The following is a 13,032-nucleotide window of genomic DNA, read 5'->3' as shown; positions in this document are numbered from 1 at the left end:
CAATTTAATATACGAAAGCAGCTTTGTAAGTTTTAAGCCTTGGAAGCAGGTGGATTGTCAGGGATTCACGTACACTGTTTATGATGTTTCCTTGTTGCAATACAAATGAATTTAAATGTACTGTTAAGACTTTTACATCTCAACAGTATTTGAGCCAATTGCAAAAGGAAGCCAAGAGTTTGCATCCAAAATCCAAACAACTGTAAAGCAAATCCAATTATTCAATTAGGCTTGTGCCCCCCCCCCCATTGCACTGTTGTTTTTTAAAAGAAAGGGAATTGTAATTATCCCCCAGAGAAAGGGATGGGAGGGGGATGTGCATCTGAGAAAACGCTTGCCATGCTCACCCAATCTCTTCTGCATGAATTGCTGAATTGTGGCCAGAAAGGTCCGTTTTCCCCTCTATGCTTAGTTACGAACATGAGAGAAACAGCAATGTATACTTTAAAATTTATTTTCCCCCAATTGTTCACTGTTTTATAGATTTGGAGGTTTCTACAATGTATGGACTTACCAACACTTTTCAGTTTCTCTTCCAATAGCTTTAGAGTTTGCTGAATTGACGTCCCGTCTGCTGGTGCGACATCAACACACAACATCCCTAGTAGGCCGTCTAGTTGCTGAGACAACTGAAAAAGACAGCAAGAAAAACCCCATATTACTTCAAAAACCTGTGTTTCTCATGCTTCCACCAAGGGTGTGCTGCAATGGCAGGGTGTGCTGTGACACTGACACACACACACACGAGCTGTAAAGGGAGATAAAACTAGGAGATAGGGAAGCTCACAAGAAGATGACCTGAACAACAGACACTCCTCACCAAACACCCTTCATCAAGAATGCTGCTGCCACACTTTCTACCAATCTCCAAAGATCAAGATGTGGACTCCCAACAAGACCTTATATGCCTCTTTTTGTGTGTGTGCAGACATCGATAAGGGCCCCAGGTACAGAGTGGAAGAGGGCCAATAGTTTAAGATGAAGAAAAGTCATCACTTCTGGGCATTACGAAACAGGAGGAGAAGCAGGATGTGCTTTAAAGTGTCAGATAAGCACAGACACTAAGCACCGTGGTCACGACATTCTACAGTAGTCAATGCCCAATGTCCTCTCTCAAGAGCAATAAAAATAAGTGTCCTCAATGACTATAAATTCAATTTTGCATAAGTAATAGACACATCAGAATCTTTCTACAACACTGCAATAAATTTTAGCTGGGGCAATCAGAATAAGATCCACTATTTGACTACTGATTCAAAACTGTATATAACTGACTTTTTTACAGTGGTACCTCGGGTTACAGACGCTTCAGGTTACATATGCTTCAGGTTACAGACTCCGCTAACCCAGAAATATTACCTTAGGTTAAGAACCTTGCTTGAGGATGAGAACAGAAATCATGCGGCGGCGGCAGCAGCAGCAGGAGGCCCCGTTAGCTAAAGTGGTGCTTCAGGTTAAGAACAGTTTCAGGTTAAGAACGGACCTCCGGAACGAATTAAGTACGTAACCAGAGGTACCATTGCATTTCTATTCTTTGTATATCATATTGTTCCTTTATTGCTATAGCCAATGGCTGATGCAAATAAAGATTCATTAATTCATTCAAAAAAAAATCCTCATAAAACAGAAGGCTATAAGCTACTGAAAGTCCTCAGAAATGGATTGGTGTATTTTGGAATTTGTTCATTCCTAAAAATCTGTTGGCCATCTGTAGTAATCATCACACAGCAAGACTGTACAGTGAGTAAGAATGTATACTGACTTACTTCTTGGGCAACACCATGGAAATCAAGTGCTGCCTGCAACAGATTCTGCCTGAACTCCAGCTGACTGGCTTGCCGGTAGCAAACATCACTTAACTGCTGCTGTAATGCTTTCAGTTCCACAAGGTCTTCTTCATCCCCGGCATTTAACAAAGCTGCAATCTGTTGATTAAGTTCCACATACACTGCAAACCACTCCTGCAAAAACAGCACGGCAGAAAGTATATCAGAACTGCAATGCTTTTTAATGTTCCTTTTAAGACAGCGTGTACACACACACACACATTCAACCAACTTATTACACAGGTTTACACATGCTTCTGCCTAACAGTAATGCGTTAAAACCAGCAGCACACAGACCTGCTCAAGTCTCCGTCCATATCAAGTCAAAAATGTCATGTCTTTTTCAACTGAGCAATTCTGTCATTTAGCAAAATCAGTCGTGGACCCTTGGAACCATTTTCAGCAAGCCCTCTTTTTCTCATCATCTTAGGATTTCTGGGTTTTCCCCTGCCGCCCTGCCAAAATCTAGCCTCTCATTCATTTTGTAAGCTTATGCTCTTATCCGGTCTCTTTAATTTGTCCCCTACTGCAATATCCTGTTCTTTAGCCCAGTAGGCTTCCTAAAAACAAACTTGTATCTATTTAGCACACATATAATTGTGGAAATAATTTGTTATGTGAAAATAATAAAATTTCAAAAAAATAAAAATATTTAGCACACAGCAACATGTTTTCAACTGATCGTCTTCTCTTGTTCCCTTGATCACATCCCTCTTCCCTCCCTCCTTGCTGCAGCTTTCCTTTCCATTGCCTCTGCAGCTTCACAGAATTTCAGCAGCCTCTTTTCCTTCAGTATTATCAGGAGTGCACATCAGTTATCTTACTAGTTTATTATTTATACGGCATTTCTATAGTTCAGCACACTGTGCACCACTGATGACATTGAGCTCACAGATAACTTGCTGATGCAACCAAGGACCAAGAGAAGCAACAGGATACACAGGACAAAAGCAGACAAGCAGATGGGCAAGCGCCTCCATGCTTTCGCTCTAATAACCCTTGCACGCCAGTGCGAATGTACGACGCATACAACTTTTGAACTTCTACCCTGCATGAGATCTGTGAACATGCAAAAAACACAAAAGAACATCCGTCTTCTTGGTGTTGCCTTCTTCTAAAGCTCCTCTTCTTCCAACAGCCTCTACCCAAGGTGGAATTTCTAGGTTTATATTCTCAAACCATTAGGCCATACAGGCTCCCAGGAAAACCTTTCCACCACCACCACCACCACCACCCCCCACACACCCGTTGCACTTTTTACTACACGTAGATATGCTGCTAGCACCCAATTTAGGAATTTAACTTGAAAGCCTGTTAATGAACAGGATACCTTGAGAGCCACCCCTTCCCATATGAACCTGCTAGCTTAGGACGTTCCTCAGAGGTCTGATCATGAAAAGTTGGTTGATGGGTACCCACCTCCCTGCACAGGGCTGGCCCAAGACATCTCGGCACCTGAAGCGAACCACCAAATGGTGCCCCACTCCTGCCAGGGAAGAAGGGGTGAGTCAAGGTCTACATCAGGAACAAGGGAGGGATAAAGATCACTCGATGGCCCTTGTGGTCTCTTCCAACTCTATGATCTGTGGCCCCTGTGGATCCTGCCGCCTGAGGCAGTCTTCTGACCTGACCTCATGTGTGAGCCGGCCCTGTCCCTGCAATAGCCTACCAAAGCTCTCTATCCTGCATTTAAATGAGCAACCTAAAAACTATTTTATTTCAGGCAAGCTTAGGTTTTATTGTGTATTTTTATAATTTCATGTTGTTGTTGTTTTGTTACCTGCCCCAATAATTTAATGGAAATGCAGTATTATCAATGAAAGAACAAACAAACAAATTAAGAGGCTGGTGTGCCTTGACTTCCCTTTCCAACTAGAGTGGTATAATTTCACCACTTCTGTGTGCGTTCTTAATCACTTTTCTACTTTGTTTTGTCTAGTCACATATTCTAGTGACAAATCTTTTTTGGGGAAAGTCTGTCTTATATATGCACTCATTATCTATCATGGTTTGAACCTAATCACTGTCTGAAAATTGCTAGGCAGTAAATAGCAATAATGTCACTTTTCGAAACGGACTATGACTCAGGCCTTTAAAAGGTGGAAGGGAAGGCAATGAGTCAGTGTTAAATGAATATTTAAACTATTTTGCAGTGCCAGTGGAATATATGGCATCTGTAGTAAGACTATTGCCTGCAATAAAGTCAGAATCCTTTTTAGTAAACACAGTTAAAAAGTAATTAGCTAGTAAATCAATGAGACAGCAGATTAAAGAAACACTTGAGTTATTTAAAAAGCTTTTATGTATATAAAGGCAGTAACTTCTAATTGCTGCCTTGCGCAGCCTTGGTGTCAATTTCCAAAATCTGGCAGCAAGAGACAGATTGACTGATGCTGCCATAATGCTTTATTTACTAAGGAATCTTTTGAAACAATTAGAAATTCATGAGGTTCCAAAGACTTCCACTGGTGGTCCTCTAACGCCATTATAAATCCATAATGGAGAAGGTAACAGATGGACCTAACGTGTAACTTTAACTTTTGTCACTTTCAGTATATATGCTGCGTAAAGGTCTCTGTAGGTATGGGGAACCTGTTAACGATGGTCCTCCTCAAAGACTTCCAGATCTAGATAGTTTCCCAGCATTTCTGGGGGACTTTGTTGCAGGTGTGACAGGAATAAAGGTAAAGGGACCCCTGACCATTAGGTCCAGTTGTGGCCGACTCTAGGGTTGCAGCTCTCTTCTCGCTTTATTGGCCAAGGGAGCCGGCGTACAGCTTCCGGGTCATGTGGCCAGCATGACTAAGCCACTTCTGGTGAAACCAGAGCAGCGCACGGAAACGCCGTTTACCTTCCCGCCGGAGTGGTACCTATTTATCTACTTGCATTTTGATGTGCTTTCAAACTGCTAGGTTGGCAGGAGCAGAGACCGAGCAACGGGAGCTCACCCCATCGTGGGGATTCGAACTGCCGACCTTCCGATCAGCAAGTCCTAGGCTCTGTGGTTTAACCCACAGTGCCACCCGCGTCCCAGGGATGACAGGAATAGGCTGCTATAATAACTGGATGGAGATAAATCAAGGTTGCTGGGGCCACCACAAAATTATTTGGATACAACTGACATGATCTCCGGATACTGTGTGCACTACTTTTGGAAGTAGATTTTTCAAAAAACAAAAATACTCCCCTCCATTAGGACATCTCCTGGCTGCAGAAGATTTGGTGTTTGCTGATATCACAAAGAAAAAGAATTAAGAGAAGGAGAAAAGACTCAGCTTTTAATCTGCTGCATTTTTATGCTTGTGTGTGAAAGTGATTTATTTTAGTGTTTTGTACAGTGGTGCCTCGCAAGACGAAATTAATCCGTTCCGCGAGTCTCTTCGTCTTGCGGTTTTTTCGTCTTGCGAAGCACGGCTATTAGCGGCTTAGCAGCTATTAACGGCTTAGCGGCTTTAAGAAAAAGGAAACAAACTCACAAGATGTTTCGTCTTGCGAAGCAAGCCCATAGGGAAATTCGTCTTGCGGAACGACTCAAAAAACGGAAAACTCTTTCATCTTGCGCGTTTTTCGTCTTGTGAGGCATTCGTCTTGCGAGGTACCACTGTATTTCATATGATTTTATGAAGTACTGTCCTCCTCAGTGTTGTTGTTTAGTCGTTTAGTCCGACTCTTCGTGACCCCATGGACCAGAGCACGCCAGGCACTTCTGTCTTCCACTGCCTCCCGCAGTTTGGTCACACTCATGCTGGTAGCTTCGAGAACACTGTCCAACCATCTCGTCCTCTGTCGTCCCCTTCTCCTTGTGCCCACCATCTTTCCCAACATCAGGGTCTTTTCCAGGGAGTCTTCTCTTCTCATGAGTTGGCCAAAGTACTGGAGCCTCAGCTTCAGGATCTGTCCTTCCAGTGAGCACTCAGGGCTGATTTCCTTCAGAATGGATAGGTTTGATCTTCTTGCAGTCCATGGGACTCTCCTCTCACTAATTTGTGTAGGCCTACAACAAGAAGCCCCCCTGCTTATTGTTGTGAAGTTTGGTAACCATGATAACTTTTTCCCAAAAAGAACAAAAAGAAGAGGGCAGAACATTGTGCACTGCTATCATTGACCGTGAGTGTGTTGACACTAAGAGATTAGCAGCAGAATCCAACTTGGAAGCCCAGCCCCAGCAGGATGAGTCCATGATGACATAAGTATTGTGACAGAAGTATTGTGTCTACTAATGGCCATGCTGAAATGCAATGTCAGAACTTGACAGGATCTTAAGAACTCACTTTACAAAAATCAATGCAGTTAATGTGGATTGAAGTACAAAAACGTAAGATACTGGATGCAACACAACGTCTAAAGAAACAATATAATTTATTGACCAAGCTAACAAAGGAATCTACATTAATCCTCACTCAACCCATCTTGAGTATTTTAAGTAATGAACTGGATCTACTATGTGGTTCAAATCAGACTCTGATTGGTTGAGATAGAGCAGGGGAGAATAACCCCTTGGGGAGGATGGGCGGGAAGTAAGGGGCAATATCCAACCAATTTGTTCTGTCAGCAGAAATGTAACAGAACTCCCCCTTCCCTCACGTGCACTGCACCCTCACCAAATCTGCTCCACGTGGCTGGGGGGAAAACCCAGAACAGGTTTGGATGGCACAGAGTTTTGTTGTGCAAGCAGAAATCCTTACACTGATGGAATGAGTTAGTTGGAAACAACTCAAATTTAATAAATAAGCGAGTAATTAAAAAGTCTTGGCATGAGGACTGTATCAGCCCCACCCCAAATTTTTATTTTTTTTTATTTTACCTCTTAAGACCTCACCAATATAGGAAATAACAAAGGAAAAAAAGGAGTAGGAGACTCAACTGAGCACTCTGATTAAGATGAAAGTACCCCGACCTAGTCACACTGATTATTTGTTGAGTGGGGTGGATGTGCCAACCCTCCTGATCTGATCTGTACAATCAGCTGAGGTGGTGGGGCTGTGTGTCTTGACCACACATGCTAGTAAGTGGCCAAGAGTGAATGTAAGCCTGAGGTTAAAAAAGGTTAGCAACTCTGACTGCTGCTGAACAAGCAGAGAGGGAGAAACTCTGGCCAGAAGGAAGATTATCGGCTAGGAAAACTACCAGCAATTTATTGGGCTTTATGAAATGTTAATACTTCAAAAGGTCAAGGGTACCTTTGAATCTCTCTTTGTTATGGCAAAGTACCAAGAGGAAACTGGCTCTGTGATTTCAGGAACTGGTCTGATCACTTCATTCCAGAGAAGAGTAAACGAGGCACAAGTTAAGATAGAAAAAATTGCTGGCTATACAGGCTGAAAAATGGGATAGTATATCAGAAGTAACAAAACTTCCTATTCACGATGCTTCATTGCAGTCTGTGGCCATGAACCTCCTTTCATCGAACACCTCCACAGGCAAGTTAGGAGCCAGGTGACTAAATAAGAATGAACCACCTAACTTGCTGTAGTTTTCAAACCTTTTCTAGTCACTGTGAAACTGGTGCTGCAGACCACAAGGCTTCAGCTACTGTGAGGTGCTATGGTCAGCAATTAACTGCATTGCAGTAAATGAATAACAAGCTTACATTTTATACCAACCTTTAACAATATTAAATTTTAAGCTTTTTTTCCAAAGACAGGAAATAAAATGGTAGAACTGACCACCGGCACGTGATCTGGATGTTGTAGAGAATGTGGATGAACAGAACCAGCAGGGCACTTTTTATATTGCTCAGTGAAATGATGTGTGATATATGAAGCAGAGACATCACCTTGCCAACAAAGGTCCGTATAGTAAAAGCTATGGTTTTCCCAGTAGTGATGTATGGAAGTGAGAGCTGGACCATAAAGAAGGCTGATCACTGAAGATTTGATGCTTTTGAATTATGGTGCTGGAGGAAACTCTTGAGAGTCCCATGGACTACAAGAAGATCAAACCTGAAGGAAATCAGCCCTGAGTGTTCACTGGAAGGACAGATCGTGAAGCTGAGGCTCCAATACTTTGGCCAACTCATGAGAAGAGAAGACTCCTTGGAAAAGACCCCTGATGTTGGGAAAAATAGAGGGCACAAGGAGAAGGGAACGAAAGAGGACGAGATGGTTGGAGTGTTCTTGAAGCTACCAGCATGAGTTTGACCGAACTGCGGGAGGAAGTGGAAGACAGGAGTGCCTAGCGTGCTCTGGTCCATGGGGTCACGAAGAGTCGGACATGACTAAACAACTAAACAACAACATATAAAGATACTAACAGGGTATATCATACATTGTCCACTCACTATGCATATAATTCAGTGCAAGATGATGCATGTTTACTGGTCAGGGTGTGCAATGCTACTGTCATCCTCCTAGTAGAGAACATGATGTCTACTGAATGTAGACAGTGGTCAGAGTAGTCTCCCCCCCCCCCCAATTCTCCATTCAGTTCACATTAACCCCAATATGTTCTATACTCCAGTGTTTGAACTCCTGGAAAAACAAAATCTGCCTTTGCCAGTCATCAAACAATCTATGCTCCGAGATTATGTATGATCTTAAAACTGAGCATTCAAGTAATTACAATAAGTGGCTCCCAGAAAGAAAGAAAAGATGACATATATTACTCCTAAATCAATGCTTCCTTTTTGTGTTTTCAATCTCATCAGAAACACGATCACTCTCCTTTAAAAGAATAAAAATTAGTATACTGCCATGACATTAGAATTTAATTAACAATGATTAAGATCACCAACACAGTCTGTTGCAGAAGAATAGGTGCGGTTTGATATAGCTCATAAATCACTGTCTAAATTTCGCTAGAAAAATGTCACTGGAAAATGTTGCACATAATGAATTATATATAAGAACAATCATGCAGCAACTTCCTTGGGAAAATGAAAACTCACACTGTGTTGACTTTCAATCTCTTCATGTTTCTGCTGCAAAGCTTGTGAGGCTCTAATTGAATCACCTATCCCCCACTGGGTTCTAAGCTGTTCTGTGCCAGGTCCTTCAAGCCAGTTCACTACCTGTTGATCAAAACAGCAACATTTTCACCACAGCAAATAATTAAACCCACGCGGTCGAGACTGATTTTTAAAAGAAATTATTGTTATTCAGATTTTGCTCAAAATAAAGTTCGCTTTTAACGGCAACATGCTCGCTACCTCAAGATAAATAAAGGCAGCGGGGATCCTTACTTTCTTTTAGGTGCATAAGCTACAGACCCGGCAAGGCTGATCAAACATTTCCCAATGCTTTTTCGGGGGAAGAATGTCTTCTTTGTGAACCTTAATAATATGTCGTCTCACATTAGAAACAGAGCATGAAGATATCTGGCTCATTCACTGTTTTGTCAATTCATATCTGTATTAGTAGGTAAGATGAAAAGCTGGCTTCTTTAATAAAACCAGGAGGTGTGTGGTTTCTTTAGTTCCCCTGCTGAAATCTAAATTGTTCTAACTTGCAGAACTACACCACCTGACTGTGTGTTTAGGGATAAATATCAGTATCTGCTACACTATTTGCTGCTCTTTTATTACAGGCTATTTGCAGGTTGCTTAACAGAGGCCTTAAATGGCAGGTGTCAAAACAGAACAGATGGGGCTGGATAAATATTTGTCAGAATTGGTTTCGGAGCGATGGCTCCTACCTTGCACTACATAAGCCATCATAATGATCCTTCTGGCCTAACCTACATGTATGGCAACAGAAAATGAGAACTATCAGCTTCCAACCAATGGACACACAAGAGATAAAGGTGTTCAAGAGGAAACACACTAGGACACTAATAACATGCAGGCTGTATCTCCTAAATATGGAAAGGAAAATGGATGACAAAGGCTGTTCCACGCATTTGTGAGGATCGGCACTGGCAGCTGTAAGTGTAGTGGGGTGGCTGTTCTCACCTGAGACTGCCCAAATGCACAGGCGGATTCAATCTGGTGTTCCTGTGGGTGTGTTTGCACCATGGCGACCACACTCCTGCCCACCTACCACCAGGTAAGGAGCAGCCATCAATCAGAAGTTAGGTAAGAGCCACTGCCCCACCACTACTGGTAGGAACATACGGCCTAAACCTTTTGATTCTTTTCACCTTTGCCAACTTCTACAGCAGCATCCTGCACTGTGTACTTTTGAAACTTCCACACGTTTTACAATCAGAACTAGGGAGAAACTACTAATAAGAAAGCGGGGGTGGGGGGGAAGTGTCAAAAAGCTGCCACACAAACAAAAGTCTATCTCAGAGGACCTTCTGGTAGTTCCCTCATTGTGAGAAGTGAAGTTACAGGGAACCAGGCAGAAGGCCTTCTTGGCAGTGGTGCCTGCCCTGTGGAACGCCCTCCCATCAGATGTCAAGGAGATGAATAACTAGATAACCTGTAGAAGACATCTGAAGGCAGCCCTGTACTGAGATGCTTTTAATGTGTGATGTTCTGTTGTGTTGTTTCTGTATATTATGTTGGAAGCTTCTCAGTGGCTGGGGCAATCAAATCAGATGGGCAGGGTACAAATAATAGTAATAGTAAAAATAATAAGGCAACCACTAGCATTTTTGTTGCTTGCACCACAAAAATACATGTGAGGACACCACAACCATACACCTGATAGGTGGATAGTTAGTCTAAGCTAGTGATTATCTATTTTACAGTTACTAAACAGCAAGAAAGAAAACTCCTACTGCAGTAATTATCAAATGATACTGCAAATCATCTCTTGGCATCGTCCTGTTTCTATTTCTTTTAGTTCGGTTTCTTCTTTTTATCACCAAGAAGAAATATACTTCTGATATACCTGGGCAGCTAGCTTAACAATATGATTTTTGATCACTTCTGCTCCAAAGATCTTTAGAATATTTTTTTCCAAAAAAAAAGGTCTTCCTCCTGGCTCCCCATTTAGATATCTTCTGCAGATATCTTCTAAATAAAAACATAAGTGAATGCTCAATTTCTTTGCCTGCAAAAGTTCAATTCATTTACCATGCAGCTTCAGTAACACAGGCAGAGCAAATGGATGACAATTTCTAATCAGAATGATGCAAATTGAGGTTGATGCCCCAGTAAACAAGTCTATTTAAATGCATTAATGATGGCAGTTTGCCAAACTAGGTTATAAACCTCATTCCAATCAGCCCATATTTGCTCAGATGACTCGAATGCTCAAGTTACCACAGAAATAATATTTTGTTTCTTTTATACCTATGTAATATCCATGTCTGACTGTTTTTTTTAAAAAAAAACACTTAAAAAGAGATTTAAAAGTGAAAGAAATGATTATTCTAGAATACTGTGAAGTGGAATATTTTGATTTCCTGCCTCTCCAGTATTTAAAAGGGTGAAGGTTCATGTGCATAGCATCTAAAATATAAACACATTCAATTTCAAATAATAGGCCTGGGGAAATAAATGAATTGATTTCATTTCCTTTATTATCTCGACAGAGACATTGTCTGAAGAAGTGTTGAAAGCATCAATTACATACCGATTTCCAAAGCACCAGCCCAGTCCTTCATGACCTTCTAGCATACAATTCATTACACGGGTTTCTACTCATTCTAGTCAGGAAGAGCCTTGTATGACAACTGTTCTTTTGGATTTTGATCAATGGATATGCTAACCCTATTTATCTATTAATCACTAGATAGACTAATTATCTTGTTTATATTAAATCACTATTTAAAAGAAGAAGCAAAAGCCACCCAATGACCTTTGCTTTACTAACTTGTAGTTGCTTCCGTTCAATTTTATTGGTAGTTGAACCCAAAATCTACCAGAAACAGATAGGCATTATTAACTGCTTTGACAACACCACAAGTTAAGTGGGTGCAATTAAGACTGCTCTGTAATATCCCAACAATGTAAGAAAGCTTCAAAACCAGCCCAAATGCTGAGCTATACGTAACCTGCTTCGTCACATGACAGAACAAAGTCACACCTGGAAGTGGGGAAGACCAATAGCGACAAGGCTGTAGGTTTCGTGTCGTGAGGGACACTGTCTCAATAAAGAAACTGATGGGCAGTATAAGCGCGTAAGCACACACACACACACACACACACACACAACGGATAGCTAAAAGCCTTTCTTCCAAGCTACTGACCACATCTAGTAGCATGAGTCCTCAGTGCATTCTGCTAGGTAAAGGTAAAGGGACCCCTGACCATTAGGTCCAGTTGTGACCGACTCTGGGGTTGCAACGCTCATCTCGCTTTACTGGCCGAGGGAGCTGGCGTACAGCTTCCAGGTCATGTGGCCAGCATGACTAAGCCGCTTCTGGCAAAACCAGAGCAGCACACGGAAACGCCGTTTACCTTCCCGCCGGAGTGGTACCTATTTATCTACTTGCACTTTGACATGCTTTCGAACTTCTAGGTTGGCAGGAGCAGGGACCGAGCAACGGGAGCTCACCCCATAGCGGGGATTCGAACCACCGACCTTCAGATCGGCAAGTCCTAGGCTCTGTGGTTTAACCCACAGCGCCACCAGAGTCCCTGCTAGACTGCCGCTTATTTAATAGACTGCTAGATTGCCGCTTATTTAATGGAATGTATTGAGCAGCCAGAGTTTATAAGTGAGGTTGGGGAAACTCTACCGATACTTATAATCTGGCTGTATTCATACATATGAAGTAAGAAGAAGATGCAGAAGAGTAAGATAATCTGCTAGACCGAGCCAATTGGATGCCCAGTTAACAATAAATGATATAAACCAAGTGGAGCTTGGGGCACCTACCTGCATTACCTTCTGTTGAATCTCCTCTAGCTGAGAGCGCTTGCTCCGTTGCCTGCATACTTCTTGGTACCGTGTATATTGTTCTCTGAGCGAGTCTAGCAGCTTCATAACCTGGGGCTGAGCAAGCAGTTCGTCATCCATGGGAGACCACGAAACCCCTCCGTCTGAACCATTAAAGCGGCGTTGTTGCAATTCAGATAACAGCTCGTGACCTTGAATGGGTGAAGAGTGAAAACTGAGCATTCAAATGGTGCCTCAGATGTGGCATAGTCAGGTTAAAAAAAGGAGCTAGGGTGTAAAAGACTTGAGATAAAAGGAAGATAGCTTGTGGTAGGCTAAAAGTGAAAGGGGGGTTGTTTGTATTATGGGTTATCATAAATCACTTTCAGATCCTATGCAACTTTCCCTCGGGGGTGACAGTAACAGCATGATAATAAAAAAATCTTCTGTATATGAAAATATGGAACGGTTCACAAATTTGCAGTAACCCTTGCACC

General features: G+C 42.1%; 1 protein-coding gene across 4 annotated transcripts in view; it reads right to left on the bottom strand.

Annotated features, from left to right (window-relative positions):
* SESTD1 (SEC14 and spectrin domain containing 1) overlaps positions 1 to 13,032 on the bottom strand; it is a 53,064-nt gene that overhangs the window by 7,267 nt on the left and 32,765 nt on the right. For 2 of the 4 annotated variants that reach the window (XM_083708367.1, XM_083708368.1), the window contains exons 10-13: positions 12,536 to 12,747; positions 8,713 to 8,835; positions 1,767 to 1,961; positions 515 to 629 (exon numbers count right to left, since the gene is read on the bottom strand). In XM_083708367.1, coding sequence (XP_083564493.1) covers positions 515 to 629; positions 1,767 to 1,961; positions 8,713 to 8,835; positions 12,536 to 12,747 — 645 coding nt within the window. The remainder of the gene's footprint in view (positions 1 to 514; positions 630 to 1,766; positions 1,962 to 8,712; positions 8,836 to 12,535; positions 12,748 to 13,032) is intronic. The other 2 variants (XM_083708369.1, XM_083708370.1) reach the window with 1 other exon arrangement.

Source organism: Podarcis gaigeae (assembly GCF_964106915.1).
Source record: "Podarcis gaigeae genome assembly, chromosome: 1".
Taxonomy (NCBI): Eukaryota; Metazoa; Chordata; class Lepidosauria; order Squamata; family Lacertidae; genus Podarcis; species Podarcis gaigeae.
This window is presented reverse-complemented; position numbering and strand designations above follow the sequence as displayed.